The following is a 20,514-nucleotide window of genomic DNA, read 5'->3' as shown; positions in this document are numbered from 1 at the left end:
CGTGTCATGTAACGAAATGACTGCATGCCACACTCATGATGCGCTCGCGGCCGTTTCGCTATATCTTCACATATATATGCCAAATTTGGTATTACGTGACGTCAATGGATGACGAAGGTATGCGAGTGGTGCAAACATGATAATCATGAGAGTGAGGGTCATGTGAGAACATGACTACATGCCACTGTCAAGGCAGCACCAAAATTCTTCAAAAATTTCGACCTGCTAGGGTTTTTTAACGTGCACCCTAATCTGAGCACACGTGCCTACAGCCGAGTATTACCACTACGGCGGGGTTGTCGAACCAGTGTCGAAACTTAATTCTCTGTGTGGCCCAAATCTAATTTCGCGCGTGGAAACCTCGGGTATATGAGCTATCGTTACAGGACGACTGTTATAAAAACAGTGGCTTGTCAAAAGCAACGGTAACAGTACTTTGATCTTAGAATTACTGAAAGAAAAAAAAAGCATCTGCACTACCGCTTCTTTATTATTTTTTAATACCTGTAGCAAACTCTTGGATAATCGCCGAGGGCTGCACGTGCGCTCACGTTATTTACAAGAAATCTTCGTGCACGTGAAGGCCTCGTTTCGAATACAGAGCAGCTGTATTTCGATTGTGCTCTTCTGAACGAATGAAATTCGCTCTGAGCATGCGCTTAGAAACCGTAGGAAACTTACGCGCAGCTTGCATGAGAATGAACAAGCGCGATGACTTAACCGAGCTCTTTTGCAACCGGGACTAATGTGAGTCAAAGCAAGCAATGACCGCTGCCAGGGCCGCAGCGCGCGAGATTATGCCATGCTTCCGGATATCCTGGTTTGTGTGCGCGGCGAAGGCCGCCTGCTCGTCAAGCGCAATACACTGCGTTCTAGACAGCGGCATCCGCACGGAAGTTTGTCGCCGCTCGGAGCGGTGGAGGGAAAATTCCGGAGCCCACTCCGTGACTAATGGGACGGATAGCGTCGCGGCGACCGAACTGTGCCGATAATGAGCCCTCGGCGAGGCACGTGAACGATACGCGGAGTGCAGTATACAGTTATAGCGACGAAGACAACAGCCACGAGTCCAATGTGCAGAAGGAAAGAAATATGAACGGCGCTTTTATTAGACACGTCCGCACGTCCCTTCGGGACGAGCGGGAGAGTCTCGAAGAAAGGAAGGAAGAGAAAAAAAATATGGTTCGTAGGTTTTCGTAACGGCAGCACCACCATACATTGCGTACCCGTCTTCTATCCACAGCGGGAATCCGCCACGTAAATAATTGAGGTCCTGAGATTGGCACTGGGCACGAAATGGCAAGCGAAGACGACTACGGTAGAGACGTGCAGTTCGGCCGCGTCGTCACTTCAGGTCCAAGAGTATTAACGTCAGGTAACGGTGACAATGGGGGGCGATGAGGGGAGGCAGGGTCAGGCGCGAGCGATGGCAGATGTCCGTGACCGGCCGGCGGTCAGCGGCCCTGCGTTCACCTTGTCCCTACGGTGAACCTTGAGGTGCTTGGCGAGGTGGTCGGAGCGAGAGAAGCGCTTGTCGCAGATCTGGCAGCGGTACGGCTTGATGCCCGAATGTGAACGCTTGTGGCGAGCCAGTTCGTCGGAGCGCGAGAAGCGCCAGCCGCATCCGGGCCACTGGCACGCGAACGGCTTCTCGCCCGTGTGCCGCCGCAGGTGGGCCTTCAGGTGGGAACTCTTGGAGTACACCTTGCTGCAGCCCGGGTAAGAGCAGCAGAAGACCTTCTCTTCCTCGCTCACGGGAGCCGGCGGCTGCGGTGCGCGGTTCACCTGCCTTCGCGGCGTCGCGCCGCCGTTGGAAGACGTGGCCTTTGACTTGCGCCCGGAACCCGGTGCTCGTTGCCGCTGCGGTAGCCAGCTCTGGTTGGGCCTCCGAGTGAGAGGAGGCGGTGGAGGGGGTGGCTGCGGCTGAGGCACGGACAGCACGGGACTAGACGCGGAGGACGAGAGCGAGTTGAAGCAGAACGATTCACCTTCGCTGAGACTGGACATGAGCGTCTTGAGGCCGACGCCGAGCACGACGAAGTCGTCGAGACCGTCGGCGGCGAACTCGTCGGACCAGTCCACCTCGAGGCAACCTTCTGGCGTCGGCGAAGAAGACGTGGGCGAGGCGGCGTCCTCGTAACCCGAGTCCGGGCTGAAGTCCGCCGGCTTCTGGGGGTAGTCGTGGCCCGTGGAAGTCCACACCGCCTGGGCGTTCGACTGCTCGGCGCAAAAGAACGGGTAACACTGTTCGGCGAAGATGCCGAATTCGGGAAGCTGCATCAACGCGCTGTCCGAGCCGTCGTTTGTCTGGTGGCAGGTGGCGGACGTCGAGGCGCTGTCGTCATCCTGCACGCTGTCGCTGGAGAAGAGCGAGTCCAGGTCGGTACCCAGTTCATCCAGGGACAGGTCTTCGAAGGAGAAGGCCGCCGTGCTGGCGGCGGGCAGCGTGGAAATTCCGCCGTCCATCGCGAAATCAGCAGCCGCGGCGGCTGGCATTGCGCGACAGGTTCGCTTTGTTTTCTTTCTCTTCACACCACAAACTCGCTCGTTAGCATCACTTCGGGAAAGAAACAAAAACCGGCGGCGAAAGCGACTGAGCGCGGCGCGTAGCTGATTCTTCCGCGAAGCGACAGGCTGTCCGTAACGGCGGACGGTTGGCACGGCTTCTGGCCTTCCCGGCTCGGTGCTTTCTCTTCTCCTCTGCGTCGCCGATCACGTCACGCAGCACGCCTAGCACTCTCGCCGCCTCGATTGGCGCTCGCGGGCGCACGTGATAAAAGCGATAGGTTTCGAAGCGCCGCCTTCAAACCCCCTTACCGCTTCTATGTGCAAGTGCAACCACGTGGATCATCGGCACCCCCCCCCCCCCCCCTCTCGTAATCACTCCGTAGAGCGAGTAATACACGCGCCTCCGTCTCGGCACACTCGCACTCCTGAATGGAGTGAGTGCTCACGGTGGATTACTGCGAAGCGATAGCATACGGTGGCAACGGCAGCGATTGCCTATAGGCGATAAAAGAAAATCGCATGCCGATACGCATTATCGGCATTGTTCTGCGCTCTCGCCGTTGGTGTGTTACCTGTTGTATCTATATCAGTTTTTTTTTTTTCTGTAGAAAAAGATAGGGAGCATAGCCATGTGACAGCGTATGCAACGTTTCCATTCTATGCCAATTAACGCAATTTTGCCGCGTGGTGCAGTCAAGGCAAAGTTATAACAAACTAATCGACACGTCGTTATGCGCTACGCTCTTAAAAAAGTTAGTAAAAAGGTAGCAACTGCAAACAAACAGGTAGTAACTGCAGCGCTTACTACCTTTCTCGAACCATTACTACCTTTTTCAACCTGTTTACTACCTGTGTTAGTAAACGGTTACTAGCTGCAGCCGTTACTAACTTTTCGCGACCTGTTTACTACCTACGTTAGTAAACAGTTAGTAACTGCATCGGTTACTACCTTTATTGCTACGTTACTACCTTTTTGCTACCCGGCTGCTGACTATTTAATCCAAAACAGTGTTTGGTTCCGATTCTGATAAGATTTGGGTGCACGTTAAAGAACCCCAGGTGGTCAAAATTTCCGGAGCCCTCCACTACGGCGTCTCTCATAATCAAATGGTGTTTTGGGACGTTAAACCCCACAAATCAATCAATCAATCCGATTCTGATAATTTATGAGAGGAATAATCTCGACGTATCATCATTGAACGGAAAAATGACGCAGGAGATATCCATAGATAAAAAAAAACATTTTGTTTTATATTACTTAACCGAGATATGTAAACGTCATTCTGATATTGTCGAAACAAAGAAGTACAAGTTAATAAATCATAAGCAAGTGCTACACGCGTTGTAATAGACAATTACAACAATTTTAGTAAATTACAGCAAATTAACAAGACCGGCGGCTCAAAATAACAAGACGGTCACAATTAATCCGGAGGACGGTCACAATTATTCCACTGCGGTGTGTCTCCAAATATTATTATTGTTGTTTTGGCACGCCACACCCCAAAACGATTATTACCTTTTAACCGCTGATATACTAGCTGTGTGAAGCATTCAAATGCACTGAGACTATGTTAATAAGTACGGTACCTTGTTTCGGCCACTGTAAATAATACGCTTTTGTGGCCCTTTATAACATATAAATATGACATATATTTTTTTCTTTTACAAGTAAAGCTGATTAAAAGTCTTGTGCTACGTCCCCGAACACACTTAGTCAGGTATTATGATATAGTGCTTCAGATTCACATTTGCTATAATTCATCCAGAAAGACAAGAGCTTCTCTGTGCATGACATGCATCTGCAAAGTAGGGGCTATATATATACCCCACGTGTATTTCATGCTGTAGCGTAAAAAGATAGCGAACTTCAATAAAGAAAAAAAAAAGATAGCGAACTTATGAAGTCCATGTATTCTTCGCACTCATTGCACACCATGAAAGATTACCCAAAGTTGTGTAGTACTGAGACATTAATTGACCAACATTAGCAATGAAGAAAAGCCATGCCAAAATAAATGAACAAAGTAGTATCCGTTGCTCCTTTTTTTTGAAACCTTTAAAGGTTACTACCCATTGGAGGTAACGGCTACGGTAGTAGCAGTTACTGAATGCTGGTAGTAACTGCGAAGGTGGTAACTGTTGCCGTTACTAACTGCGCTTACTACCAGGGTTGTAACATATGTGACAAGTCGTTACTACCGCAATGTTAGCAAGTACTACTACCTTTTTTCTAAGAGTGTATACCTTCGGCCGAAGCTTTCCGTCCTCGCTTTCATTCAAATGTGTGGCCTAAAGCGGAGCAAACCTACAAATACGCAATTTTTCTTCTTTTTTTTAAATATTTTATTATACCTTCATGGTTACTAACGCCCTCAATGTCAATAGTGCGACCACAACGCCACTGGATCAATGACCACATATTCTTCCTGGCGTAGCGCGTCAGCTTTTGCCGCTTGGTTTAGCTTAGTGCTCGCATTGTGTTGCTATCTATATGAGAAGCTTTTAGCGATCGTTTACTTCCGTCGTTTACTCTTCTCGTATAAGTGCCTGTCCCGCCGCTTCTCTGGCGTCAGAACAGTTCTTTTGAACTGGTAAGTTTACTCAAGTACCTAATAATAACACACTGTTGGCCTGCCTGATGGGGCAAGGCTAATATTTCAAACAAGAGGTGAGAATGTAACGATGTCCGCTTCGTTGCAACAGTGGTTAGGATGCTCGGCTGCAGACCCGGAAGTTGCGGGTTCGATCCCGAGCACGGTGGTTGAATTTCAAAGGAGGGGAAATGCTATCGATGTCCATGCCCTGTGCCATTTCAATGCACGTGAAAGAATACCAGATGATCGAAATTTCAGGAGCCTACCACTACGGCGTCTCCGATATTCATAATGTAGTTTTGGGGTGTTATGCATACGCGTCAGCCCATTGACTGACAATCCTTTTTTTTTTGTCTCTTTCTCTTCTGTTTTCTCTCTCTCTCTCATCTTTACACTCCCCCTTTCCATTCCCCGAGCGTAGGGTAGCAAACCAGGCATGTGCCTGGTTAACCTCCCTGCCTTCCCTCTTGTTGTTCTTGTCCTCCTCCTCTCCTGGGGTGTTATACCCCAGACTTGTTAAAACGTCATGGTCATGTCTTCGCGTATCTACACCCAATGATTGTGTTTGTGGGGTTTAATGTCCCCAAACCACCATATGATTATGAGAGACGCCGTAGTGGAGGGCTCCGGAAATTTCGACCACCTGGGGTTCTTTAACGTGCACCAAAATCTGAGCACACGGGCCTACAACATTTCCGCCTCCATCGGAAATGCAGCCGCCGCAGCCGGGATTTGATACCGCGACCTGCGGGTCAGCAGCCGAGTACCTTAGACCACCGTGGTGGGGCTACACCCAATGATGCCGTTAGTTAAGCGCGACGTACATTAACAACGAAAAATTACGCAATTGTTTCGGAACCTGCGTCCCGTATAATTTTGTTATCGACTGCATTACGGATACTTGCTCCGTCTTAAGGCCTATAGCGCGCCGTATCAGTGATTGCCGTAGTTCGTGCACACCGTGATATGCTGTGCAGTTTGACTATCATTCATGAAGAATGAACCGCGTATTTATATCGTGAGTACAAGCGCTGATTTCATGATCGATTAACTTGCACAGTATTCCTCAGAGCATGCGCAGAGGCTTTTTTTTATACATTAGCGAGGTTCAAGTAAAGTCAATAGCAAAACGAGTACGATAATTTTTCGGGTGTTCTTTTTTTTTTTTTTTTACCATGGTGTGATTGCGCGACACATCGTAGAGGAGGGTTCCGGACATTTTCGACTACCTCGGGTTCTTTAACGTGCCCGGAAATGATGCCGTACATGGTGCTTTAACATTTCGCTTCCGTCGAAACGCTACCGTCCTGGCCAGAATCGAACTCGCGTCTTTCAAGTCAGCACCCGAGAACCATGACCGCTGCACCGCCTTGGCGTCCAAAAGGTAAGGGAAGTCAGTAGGTTAAATAGGCGTTATGACCTGTTGTCCCGTCCGCATGATAGCACCTAACCTATATTTCTGTTACTTCTGAGCAAATGTTGTTTGCAAAGCTTTCATCTCATGGTTCATAAGCGTTTTTTTTTCTTCCCTTTCCGACATAATGACGGCACCTTTGTGGTCACAGGGGAAGTTTCCATTGGTCATTCGCTCCTCTTGCGTATATGTCTTGCAAACTCGTAAGTTTAGAACATAACATTAGGCGCCCCGCCGCTGTGGTCTAGTGGCTAAGGTACTCGGCTGCTGACCCGCAGGTCGCGGGATCGAATCCCGGCTGCGGCGGCTGCATTTCCGACGGAGGCGGAAATGTCGTAGGCCCTTGTGCTCAGATTTGGGTGCACGTTAAAGAACCCCAGGAGGTCGAAATTTCCGGAGCTCTCCACTACGGCGTCTCTCATAATCATATGGTGGTTTTGGGACGTTAAACCCCACAAATCAATCAATCAACATAACATTAGGTGGGTGCTGAGCAGTGTAGACTGAGAAAAAGCTATAGGGGTAATCCAAGTGGGCACTTGTGTACGCTTTTAGTGAACTGGTATATATCTTTGTTTGTGCGGGCAAACGGTTCGAATGATTTGCCTAATATATATGCCTATCGAATGAAATGAAGTCTACTATTCTTCAAACTGCTAGTGCAGCTGCATTCAGTTAGCCTCGGTGGAACAGTGGCAAAGGTGCTCGGCCACTGACCCGAAGGTTGCAGGTTCGATACCGGCCGAGGTGGTCGCATTTTGATGGAGGCGAAAATGTCAGAGGCCCGTGTACTGTGTGATGTCCGTGCACGTTAACAAACACCAGGTGGTCGAAATTTCCGGAGCCCACTACTGCGGCGTCTCTCATAAACATGTCGTGGTGTGGACTTGTAAAGCCCCATGTATTATTATATTTTATGTCACCCGAAGAAACAAACATACGAAAAAGAAAGCTGCAAATTTATCCAAACTAAGTGCCGTATTTCATTTCATCTAATGGGAATCTCAGGATGTAAAAAGGTTCCTTTTTTTTGTTAAAATGAGAACCTCGGTCACGCATTTCAATGGGCCCTCATTCTTCCTTCAGTAGAATCGAAATCCCGGTCGCATTTTGATGGCTGGAGCCAAACTTCTGAAGGCAACCGTGCTTGGATTTAGGCGCACGTTGAAGCACCCCTGCAGAGGGTCAAAATTTCCAGACCCCCCCCCCCCCCCCCCCGCCACGGCGTGTCTTATCGTGTGATGGTTTCGGAACGTAAAACCCCCGGACATTTAAAACTACTGAAATATTATTTTTGATCACATAGACTGTTCTTTGTTGCACATGCAAGAGGTGGTACGAAACAGTATTTTGTTTCTACTTTCCGTTCGCTGAAATGCGGCTGCATAGGCTGGGAATCGAACCCGTGACCTCCAGCTTTAACGGCAGGAAAACATTGTATGTATATATACAAAAACGCTACGAATAATTTCATGTGTATAGCGATGCGCAGTCGGATGCAACAGTGGCGGCAACTGTGCCATTTTGTTACAGGCTTGTTCTACGTTTTTTTCCTCCAAATCGCCTCTTTTTTAAGTTGTTTTGACGTCCGTAGATGTCGCGCGTTGCAACAGAAAGCGTTCGCCCGCGTATTCCGGTGTGTTCGCACGCACATGCATGCAGGGATGCCCGTCAGCGCTTTCAGTTCGCGCGTATCGCTTTGCATGGCTTATGGGCGGCCGCCCTTGACCGGCCTACCGCAGCGGTGACGCAACCGCGGTTACCTCTTGTGTCATTACGGCTAACAGTATCAAACGAGAGACGAGGAAGCCTTCGCGCGCTTCGCAGAAAAACCGTCTTGCAATTTGAGCGCCACTCTGCGCCGTCTCTGGGTTTCGCTACGGCAATAACTTGTTTGTTTTGTTTTATATAAGCACGTGAATCACCTTCGGCGGTCTCCTTAGATGCCAATCTTCGGGGGGAAACGGCGTCGGCCTGGGCTACCTGTATTAAAGACGGAAAAGGAGGCAGCAGGATACACGATGTCTGCCGCATATGGCGACTGCAGTTCATATAAGCTGTGCCTGCCGTTATGTCGGTGCAATTTAATGTGCGCTTAATCTGTTCTCAACAGCTGTGCTCATTTTCAGGCGCATCGAAATAAATTTAGTTCCATAAATTATTACCTTGGAACGTTTCGATCAATAAATCGATTGGTTTCCCGAAATGAGCGCGTTCTTGCTGTCCTCTTTTTTTTTCAAATAAAAAAAATCTGAATTAGGTAGAGCGGGAGAGATAGCAAAGTGATTGACGCGAGCACCTGCAGCGAGTCTTTGTTAAAAAGCGAATCATTTACTTCTTAACGCAATCGTTTGCATGTTTACAACGTAACCATTCTCAGCCTCCACGACTTATTATATATGCGTATAATTGCGATATTCGTAGTTACATACCTGCGTTATGATGGCAATTAAACAAAAAGGTTAGCCAACTGATGGCTCTTAGAATTAGTTCCGAACAGCTTTAGCAGCGGCTGTTTTGTCGTGGTCGTCCCGGTCACAACTGCATGAGCTCGCTCGCACGACCATATGATGTTGGTAGTACTACATCACTCAGCCAGCGGTTCATGCGCGCCCGCGTGCTTGTGCGCATGCGTCAGCGAGAACGACTCATCTACCGGCAGATCTTCTTTTCCGCGTCACGCGCATTGAGACGTTTAAAAAACGGCATTCCCTCGCAACAGTGTAAAAAGAAAAACAAAACAAAGCTGAGCCTTTTTCTATTAGTGTGTCGCAGTTCCGCTTCGATGTATACGCGCATAGCACCTGGCAGTGCGCGCAATATAAACTAATGACCGATCAGACGGTGCGGCGATGATCAAGTGGCGTCGGCCGAACAGAAAAAAAGCACGCGCCTCCGGCTGTTTACACACGAGGCGCAGCGAGAATGGACGGCGAACCGTTCGCGTCGGCTCGTTTCGATTCCCGGCGCGTGCGCAGAATGCTCGCCGCGGCGGAAACCGAATGACCACCGGGGTCACCATTTTCTTCGCCGGCGAGACATAACACCTGCGGGCGTCGTGCCAGAAACGACAAAGAGAAAAAGAAAAGGAAAGAACGGCACAGAATAAAACGACGGATACACGCGCCGTGATCGTATAGTGTCTCTACATAGTAAACCTCTGACACTCTCTCTCGTGCGTGCCGCTTGGTGTCGGTATCGGTGACGGTAGGGTCAGATGCGTTTGCTTTACATACATACATACATACATACATACATACATACATACATGCATGCATACATGCATGCATGCATGCATTAATGCATGCATAAATGCATGCATACATGCATAAATGCATGCATACATGCATGCATACATGCATACATACATACATGCATAAATGCATGCATAAATGCATGCATACATGCATAAATGCATGCATAAATGCATGCATACATGCATAAATGCATGCATACATACATACATACATACATACATACATACATACATACATACATACATACATACATACATACATACATACATACATACATACCCCATTTCTGATGGTCGCAGTCATATCATGCAAATAGGCAATGAAAAGCAAGGATTACATGGGCGAAGGCAATCAAGGTTATATTTAACGGAAGTAAACAAATGAAAGCGGATGAAAGAACACACCAAGTGGTCACACGTGCGAACCGACACCACGTCTTAGAATCACGCGTTAAATGCTCTCGCCGTTGAGTTATACTGGTGTCTCGTTATCTCGTCAACATTATATGTGTGTTTTTGTTTACATTTTCTTTGTACCAAAAAAAAAAAAAACTCGGCCAGTATTGCCCCAGTGTGGCCAAAACTGAAGGAATTGGAGAGCTGGGCAGCCTTCCTTGTTTCTCTTCGATTTTCTCTTGCTCTTCTCTTTTCCGGTTCTTTCGGAGTTTTTTTTTTCTCTTTATGCCGTCTTATTTCTATTTTTCTTTATATTTTCCTCTCTTTCTATTCGATCGCTTATTCTTTCAATTTTTATGCTTGGTTAGGGTTAGGCCTAATGTATACTAGTTTCTCACAAATTACCTATGTAGAGTGAAATGTGGCACTATTCAGCTGATGAATATGTGAGCTTAAGTGAGCTCCGTGATATGTGAGCTTTGAACTTGACTCGGATCTGTATACCTCAAAGACGCGTCTGGCTTCACGTTAAAAATGGTTGATTTGTTACTAAAAGAGCACGTAATAAGCTATTTGTGTTTTGCCATTGCACAGAAACGTATTTTATTTAACACTCAAAGCTTCTGCGTCGATGCACACTTTTACGAAGCGTAAAACGTAACCAACGGCCGCTAAATTGGCAGGCAAATGACAAAGCCAGCGTTCCCTCTGCTATGTTACGTCTGTTTCTTTCTTTCGCCTTTTGGTTGTGCCGTCAAAGTGAGGGCACATTTATTTTAGAATATAGTACGTGCGAACAATATCCGCTTATAAAAGATTTGTTTTAGAGAAGTTTTTTTTTTGCGCAGTCGTATCCACTTTGGAGCCAAAGCCCCACTCAACACCAGCCAACACAAGCCTCGCAGACACATTTATACCGTCATTCCCAGCACTCCAACGAGGCCCCTCAAGAAATACGCATAAGTGGTGGAGCCGGATTTCCCTATTCTTGTGAGAAACTCTATGCCCAATGTCCACACCTACTTTCATCATCAAGGAGCTCGAAGAACAAAAGGAAGACGACTTCTTTGGCGCGAGCTAAAGCTGGCTATGCCATATGTGGTTTCGCCTGCGTTACATCAAGTGACGACGACAGCATACGATCACAGCATACGACAGCACGACCTCCACACTTAAAAAAAAAAAGGCACTGGGTGCAATATATCGGAGCTGATGCAATCTCGGCTACTGCACCGTTAAGCATTGTAATGGAGGAGGAAGAGGAGGAAGGCACGCGTACGCGTTATTAGAATGCGCGAGGTTTGACGAGTCCTATTACACAGTCAGAGAGAATGCACGAGAGAAAGAGAGAGTCTATACCTGCCACGTCGGTGATTATATCGTCAGCGCGCTTCGATTCTGAAAACGCGGTGGTTAGCGGCGGCCACTGCCGTGTTGTAAGCTCGAAAGGACGAGGCGCCGGCGAGCTGCGTGCCCCAATTAGTGTGTCACTGCGGTGAAGTCGGTAACAGGTAATCGGTTCGCGGTAACTGAGACGGGGAAATCGAAAACGCGAACGCGGTTAGACGGCACCGACGCTCGCTTAGTACACGACACGCTATAAGGCGAATTAAGCTTTGACTGTTTTGTCAGCGCATTTGTTGATCATTTCCTTCTTTCGTTCCTTCTCTCTCTCTTTCTACTCCTTTTTCCTCCTTTCACGGCGTAGGGTAGCCAGCCGGGCATGTCCCCGTTTGACCTCCTTGACCAACCAATTCAACTTTCTGTCGTTCTAAGGCAGCTAGTCAGGAAATAAGGCAAGCATATACAGACATAAGATAGAATAAAACACAAGCAGTACCTACCAACTTGAATGGGCGTGCCGCAGTGAAAAATGCTGAAGCATGCCCAGGTATTGTAGTGCCACCTGACAAGCCGGCACACTTTGGGGTTTGTTTGTTTTGTTTGTCTGTTTGTTACCTATAATCCATGGCTCATACCCACTCTGGGGGATTAGCCAAGAAAACATATATTATATACTCGCCAAGTTCTTCGTGAACAACATAGTGCTCAGACATGGTGCGCCCATCGTCGTTATTACGGATCGGGGCACCGCATTTACTGCAGAGCCAAGGCAATGCCTGATGCGCCGATCACAGAACAACGGCGTATCACCATCAGTCAAAAGGCTCAACCGAACGGCTCAACAGAACTCTGACCGACATGCTATCAATGTATGTCGATGTTGAACACAAACAGTGGGATATTACCCTACGTAACATTCAGCATATAATACAGCCGTTCAAGAAACAACCCGCGTTGCCTCTTTCGAACTATAGTATATTCGGCCGAAGAAGCAATATATGTAAATATATACGGGGTTCATGCGAGAGATAACTGTCACTTCATTTTTTTCTTTATCAAAGTTAATCTGGCCCCGCCGCGGTGGTCTAGTGGCTATAGGGAACTCGGCTGCCGACCCTCAGGTCGCGGGATCGAATCCCGCCCGTGGTGGCCCGCATTTCCGATGGAGGCGGAAATGTTGTAGGCCCGTGTGCTCAGATTTGGGTACACGTTAAGGAACCCCAGGTGGTCGAAATTTCCGGAGTTCCTCCACTATACGCCGTCTCCCATAAGCATATGGTGGTTTTGGGACGTTAAAACCCAACAATTATTAAAGGTAAGTCTTGTTGTGCTATGCACTTCTATACTGTCGGTATGCCTGGCGTCAACCATTTTATGATGAATTCTCAATAATTACTGATATCTTTACTTGCGGAAACCCCGATACAGTGACGTAGCCAGGCCGTTTCCGACGAATTTTTTTTTTCCTTTTCGCCATGGCATATAAAACGACAGTGACCATTTCAAGGGAATGCACCCCTGATATGAAGAAGATGCACTCTCCGCCCGGAAAATGTATACCTACTCGCCTACCCTGATATGATTGAGGCACGCAGTATAGGAAGGCTTCGGCGATTTCGAATACCTGAGGGTTTCAAAGTGCTCCTAAATCTAAGTGCACGTGCCTCTACCCTTTGCCCCTCAATCGAACCGGCGACCTTCGGATCAGCAGCCGAGCACAGTCACGACTTTGCCACTGCGTTGGCTGATGAATTCTTTACCAAATGGCTAAATTTCTGTATAGTTATAAGGTAGTAAGCTTCACCCGAGGACGTAAGGGACGTGATTCTGCAGTAAGGCACAACCAGTATACATGATGAGTAAACAACGCCAAATATATTCAGTGAAAAAAAAAAAGTAGCGCACATGACCCACTCTTTTCGATTTATCGAAGATCAATAACGACTCGAATCTGCTTCTCGGGAAACGTATACGACGCGTTTTCACCCGTTTTGTGTATACTTTCCCGCCCTCGCGATTAGAAAAGAAGAAAATAAGCAAAATGACGCGAGACGCGCGGATGATTCCACTAGCGAAGGCATGACGTCAGAGGCAACGCGCAGTTGACGCGACGTAGTTCGGAAGAACATGAAGGCGACAATGCTAACTCCAATCGCAAGTTTGATCCTTTTTTTTTCTTTTCCTCCGTTCCTTGTAATCTGTTGCAATCGCCGGCGAAAGCGGCCGGAGGTGCGTGCCTCCGGACTGACCGGTCTTGTTTCCTTTTCCTCTTCAACGTGTGCTGGCCGTACATTGGCGAGCTCACGTGAGATGCGTGTTGTTCACTCAGCTGTTGGGGACTGCGCCGCGTGTTTTTTTTTTTTTCTCTCTCTCTTTGGGAGAAATCGTCGTCGGTGCACCACCGGCTTCTCGAGTTTAGCCGAAGGGTCGGCCTTCGTTAAACGAGCGGCCGCGCTTTATTTCGAAACTTGGGAGTGCTTCGAACGGGTGCCTTAATAATTGCACCTGGTAGGAAGATACAACAACGAAGTTTTCACTCTCGTGGCGATGGAAGTATTCGTAACAAGATGAGGCATATGTCTGCAGCAGCAGACAGTGTGTGTGTGTGTGTGTGTGTGTGTGTGTTGCTGCAACACATGCATGCATGCATGCTTGCATACATACATACATACATACATACATACATACATACATACATACATACATACATACATACATACATACATACATCACGTTAAAGAACCCCAGGTGGTCGAAATTTCCGGAGCCCTCCACTACGGCGTCTTTCATAATCATATGGTGGTTTTGGGACGTTAAACCCCACATACGAACCAATACATACATACATACATACATACATACATACATACATACATACATACATACATACATACATACATACATACATACATACATACATACATACATACATACATACATACGTTAAAGAACCCCAGGTGGTCGAAATTTCCGGAGCCCTCCACTACGGCGTCTCTCATAATCATATGGTGGGTTTGGGACGTTAAACCCCACATACCAACCAATACATACATACATACATGCATACATGCATACATGCATGCATGCATGCATGCATGCATACATACATACATACATACATACATACATACATACATACATACATACATACATACATACATACATACATACATACATACATACATACATACATACATACATACATACATACATACATACATACATACATACATACATACATACATACATACATACATACATACATACATACATACATACATACATACATACATACATACATACATACATACATACATACACGAGTGGACCCCTCTGAAGGGTGCAGCCAACGCGGGACGCCGGTCAATTTTCGCGTTTGATGAGACATCTAAGGGCGTTCACCTATTAACTTATCAAACAGCAAATTTTACAGCCCTATATTCTGGCGGGAATGTGAACATGCAAGAAAGATTGAGGGCGAATTGTTTTAGGGTGAGACGCCCTACTGTGCATGCCCTACTGTGCGTTTTATACGAGGTGATTTAAGTGAATGCACACATTTCGAACCGCATAAATAGAAAACAAGACACCAAAGAGAAAACAAAAAAAAACAGGAAACAGTGAGTAAATCAAATAAGAGCAACAAGTCAAATGCGTTCATCAACGTCATTCAAATACATATTGATGAGTACGAATTATTTTAATGACGATGAAAGCACTTTTGCAAATTACATCGAAGAATAGGGAATACGTAACGCGAGCTATAATCGAAGACGAAGCGAGGACAATCGGACACACGTTGGCAATGTTAATCGCTGCGCAGGTAGCCCTTCAGCATCAAGTGAAATATGAAAGGATCTGTTATTTCGGCGACGTTGTGCGTAAGAGCATTCCACTCAATTATGCGTGATGATAATGGCGAGTTTTGAAACTTATTGATCCTCGCGAAAATGGGGGGCCACCTTGCGCGCATGGTCAAGGCGAGTAGAGATATGAGGCACTGAAAAGATAAGATATTGTTCATGGGAAATGTTTGAATGAAACTGATTACGAAATAAACGGAAAGTGATAAGTACTACCTTTGAACATAGTGTTGCATGCGTAACACCTGAAATGTGTCAGATATCAATTAAAAGACAATAATTTATTTTTAAGTGTTTGTGCTCGCCTTCATCTTTCATATTCTTTTTTTTTCTGTGTTCAGTATGTTTTCATTTCTCTGGTGATGCATACGGGTGTATTTTGTATTTCGAAATAAATTAAGACCTATGTTATAGTCCATATAGTAATTTAATCGCCTGAAATAAAGCACTTTCATTATTTGATACATTTACATAATATTGTTTCAAACTCGTCATTTGACCTGCTGAAGAGCTTGGGAATGATAAGGGGCTGTTATCAGCCGCCGTGTGACGAACTGATAATGAGTAATGGAGCATTGCGAGCACCAGGTCACCGGATGCACGTAATCGCGTCGTGTTCTGGTTTTTGATGTGGATGAGTGTTTTGATAGAGAAATAGGTGCGACGCTGGCAGCTTTATTGGCCGGCCGTACTGTAGTTTTCTAGCGCACAAAAACAAAAGAGAACACGGACAGAGAAAGTCGGGATAGGCGCTAAACTTGAAACAATGTTTATTTTGGTAAAAGGTAACAATATATGTCGGTAACATCGCTTTTAAATAATCATGATCGCACGCATTTTGCAAATTCAAATACATTTTCGTAGATAGGCTAACTCCTTACGCGAAAGGGCAGTCGATGATTTGGAAATGCAGTTACCTGACCCAGCCTATCAATCATTTCAGCCTCGATGATTTCGCGGGTCAGATGACATCTGCTGGTACCGACAATCAACACTCGCGAAAAATCGACATGGTACAGACATCGTCACTTGCACTGTCGCTTCGATTACCGCAATGTCTGCAGTCGGCATTGAGGAACTTGCCCCTTTGTTTCTTTCAAGTATATGGTTACCTTTTTGAACATTGCTGCAAGTTAGCGCCTGTCCCGTCTTTTTCTGTCTGTGTTTTTTCGCGTGTTAGGAAAATTCCAGTATGACGTGCCAACACGCCCGAAACGCTGCATTAGTAATTTTAATGGGATATCCAAAAAGTGACGCGAAAAAAAAAACAGTAATATGATGCACACATGATCTAGTGAATCTGTTATTCATCACTTCGAAATTGCTGCGATATTTTCGCTTTTGATTCTGCATCGTAATAAACGTCATGGAAAAAAACAAAATAAGAAAGGGGCATTGAAGCTGTTGGCCGAAGTAGTGGGTATAGACCTATTTCTTGTTTGTAAACAGGCGTATAGGCGCCGTCGACATACTGGGGCGCCTGTAGTGACGTCTCTACAAGCACCTCAGTATGTCGATGGGGCCTACCCCTGTTTGCAGAACACGAAAGGTCTGTAGGGAATGGTGATCGTGTGTGAAAAGCAACATACGTGACTAACATTTACAGGATCTGAAATATGCGACGACCATAACGATTTTTGATGCCATTATACTATATAGGGCTACGATTTCCCATGAGAGCGAGCCATGCATTCAGAATGCCTGGAAAGAAGTTGCAAATGTGTATGCAAAGGCAACTCATTGGCTCTCAAACAGGACGTGAATTCATGGCCATCAGTTAATCCTTCACCGGTGTGGCGTAGAAAGTACATTGTTCGCGCTAAGGATAGTTCGGTAGCTGAAAAGAAATTTATACATGAATAACAAGACTCGAAAAACGATCGACCAGCATACCATGAAAAGAATCAATTCGTACCAAAAAGACGCATATAATGAAAAAAACATCGCAGCATATCTACGAGGTGAATGATGACGAATACGGTGAAGCGAACGCAGGAACAGATGGACATACGGACGCTTCGCCCCACTCATCATCATTGACACCGTGGATATGCTGTGTTGACATGCAATGCAACTGGCTACTACGACGACACGGGACATACGACCCACAACGTAAGGGGCTTCGCCCCCTAGAAAGAGAAGCGATCGGCAGGCAGTAAGTTCGAAGACAAATCGCCAAGTCAGCTCAGTCGTCATCCTGTGCTATTCCACGTGACTGAATGTGCAATGGCTTCGTGACGTCAGGCGTGATCTCAGTGCGCCCTCCCGCGAGCTTGCGATGCACTGCCGAAACTGTCTGCGTACGTCGCGTGTTTGTCCCGGCCTATCCTAATCCTGCTTAATCTGGAGATAAGCGATAGAGCGGTAAAGCAAGCTTGCCCCCGTCTCGTCTGAGTTCTTCATTAGCAACGCAGCTTCGTTGACATGCAACTCCGGTACGTCTGTCAGTTTGTAAAGATAAAGAGACGGATAAGCTGCTGTTCGAAGTCCGCACACCGTCGCTCGAACTGCCGCTTCCCAGTTTTGTGTGTTTGGAAAAAGGGAAGAAAACGGAGACCGCGTTTGTCATCCGTGACTCATCGATTGGCAGTGTCGCTTTGGAAAGGAGCCCGTTTTGGCGTCGTCGCAATTGTGTGCTCTACGTCTTCCTGGAACTCGTAGCAGCTGAGGCGGCGTTCTCGGTGACGCTTAGGTGTGCTGTCATGACGCTATCAGAATGCATTGTATACGTATGCGCGAGCATTATTGGGTGCATTATACGCAATAGGCACGTTTACCTTCTAATGCTGGTGCATTGCTGACCTATACTTACCTCCGAAAACGATTCGTCGGTGACGTAACACCTTACATTTCGTATAAGTACGTGGGTTATTATGCAGGCATATAAGTCAGTGCTTCAGGCTAGAGGTGGCTGAATTACGACTAATGTAGGCTAGAGATGTGACTAAATGATGGCAGTAGTGTTGAGTAGGCAAATTTATACCCTGGTCACAACGAACGACCTTAAGTGAACCTTATGTCATTTTACCTGCGGACTGTCACACGAAGAAAACAAACGTCATTTTAAGCGACCATGACCTCAGTGCTCCTGAGCCGTAGCTTTGGGAAAAATAAAGATGTATTAAAACGTCAATGTAACATGCGCATATTAAATTTGCACGTAAATAAACGTGTATCACTAAAATGTGCTTTTGGAATGTGAACGCAGCTGTTTTACGCAACTTGCCGATGCTCCAGGACAACGAAGTCAAGCCAAGAGCCACTCGGAAAACACGTGACAAACGATATGACTGCGCGGCGTGAACTGAATGAAGCGTTGGCGCACTGACTCTACCGCCGCGGAATTTAGACGGCGACGGCAAATTCGTGGGTTCGCCACCTTGATCAACGCAAAACGGGCAATCGAACAATAAACACCCGCGATACAGGCAACAACGACAACACAGCACGAGTGAAACATGGCCGGGGTCCAGCCGCTGAAGTGTAGGGTAGCTTTTTAGTAGAAATTTCAGCCCTTTCGCGTGTGCTATTATGTCATCAAAGCAATAATAAAGTAATCTAGTAAAGATTGAGATATTTACAAATTGCAAAAGTTACGTATGCATAGGTTGCCCCGCCGCGGTGGTCTAGTGGCTAAGGTACTCGGCTGCTGACCCGCAGGTCGCGGGATCAAATCCCGGCTGCGGCGGCTGCATTTCCGATGGAGGCGGAAATGTTGTGGGCCCGTGTGCTCAGATTTTGGTGCACGTTAAAGAACCCCAGGTGGTCGAAATTTCCGGAGCCCTCCACTAAGGCGTCTCTCATAATCATATGGTGGTTTTGGGACGTTAAACCCCACAAATCAATCAATCATGTATGCATAGGTTAACAGCCATTTCATTTAAATGTCCCTGGCATCGATACCACTCATTCGGTCCGAAATCGAATGCGAATGTGTTTCGGTAACTTGATCGACCGAAAATGTCATTTTCATCGAATCACATAACTTTGCCCGTGTGACAGCAAACAAACGGCATTACAAACGAATGACATTCAATGTAAATGACATTAGGCTTTCCGTGTGGAAGCGGTATTACACGGAAAACATGTCACAATTTCGCGAGATGATCTATTTGTTTGGGAAAGTTTATTAAAAACGAAGAAAAAAAAAGCTGCCATTAACAAATTGTGGGTTTGGGCATACTATGCACTAAGTTTCTCTGCTTCTCGGCTGTGGTCGTTTTATCTCGAAGCAAATGTTCCAGCCAACGCTGTTGTCTTCCGTCGATTTCGAGCACTCGAAGGTCTACAGCTGATTACGGCTTGTTTGCTGATGATGCAATATACTGCTTACTTATGAAAAGAAAAAAAAATGAATATAACTGTGCTGACCCAAATGATGGCATTCAGACAGTGACTGAATAATTACAAAGCAGCGGAAAAGAAAGCGTTAACCGTATACATTAAGAGAAGGAGAGGTATCAGCACTTATACGCGCGTTGTCAACAAGGAGTCCCTGGGTGCTGTCAGAATTCTTTCTGGTATGTTATCAGTATATGTGGCGCCCAAAAATGCAGTACCTAAAAAGGGGGGGGGGTGCAAAGTCAGCCCAACCAATTGACATAATATGAAGGGGGGGGGGCTTTATGACTTGGAGGGGGGGGGCACATTTCAGCCCCATACATTGAAAAGATAAAGAGGGCGGTCTTTGACGGAACTCCCCCCCCCCCCCGAAAGTGAATCTTGCACGCGCCTATGAAATTCGGACACAGCTTTACAAACGCGTATCAAGGCCACAGAGTATTTGAGATACCGAACTGCAGTATCTTGAGATACGGAATAACTTGTGCTGTGTTAATCCTATATTGGTCCAACGGAAACTATACGAAACCTGCTATAAGCTGCAGCGCTCGATATGAACTGCGACATGAGCTGAAGTTACGAAACTAGGCTACCATGCCAAATGTTTTCTCGGGTGGGTCGCATTTGGCAAGAGCGACACGCTAATAAAGCAGCGGGACTCGTGAACTCGGAGCTATATACGCGACCTTCTCTCTCGACTCGTCTTGTTTGCGCGCGCTCCACGTCGAAGTTGTCTCACCGAGCCCATCGCGAAAACTTCGCGCGCTTTTATCGAGTGTTCCGATGTTGCGATAT

General features: G+C 46.6%; 1 protein-coding gene across 1 annotated transcript; it reads right to left on the bottom strand.

Moving 5' to 3' along the window:
* Positions 1–1,075: 1,075 nt before the first annotated feature.
* On the bottom strand, positions 1,076–2,734 carry LOC119174788 (uncharacterized). Its single transcript, XM_037425854.2, has one exon. It carries the CDS (start codon positions 2,494–2,496, stop codon positions 1,414–1,416), a length of 1,083 nt encoding a protein of 360 aa, XP_037281751.1. The 5' UTR covers positions 2,497–2,734; the 3' UTR covers positions 1,076–1,413.
* Between the last annotated feature and the right edge of the window lie 17,780 nt (positions 2,735–20,514).

The sequence above is a fragment of the Rhipicephalus microplus genome, chromosome 5, assembly GCF_043290135.1.
Source record: "Rhipicephalus microplus isolate Deutch F79 chromosome 5, USDA_Rmic, whole genome shotgun sequence".
Lineage (NCBI taxonomy): Eukaryota > Metazoa > Arthropoda > Arachnida > Ixodida > Ixodidae > Rhipicephalus > Rhipicephalus microplus.
Note: the sequence above shows the minus strand (reverse complement) of the source record. Positions and strands in the feature narration are given on the sequence as shown.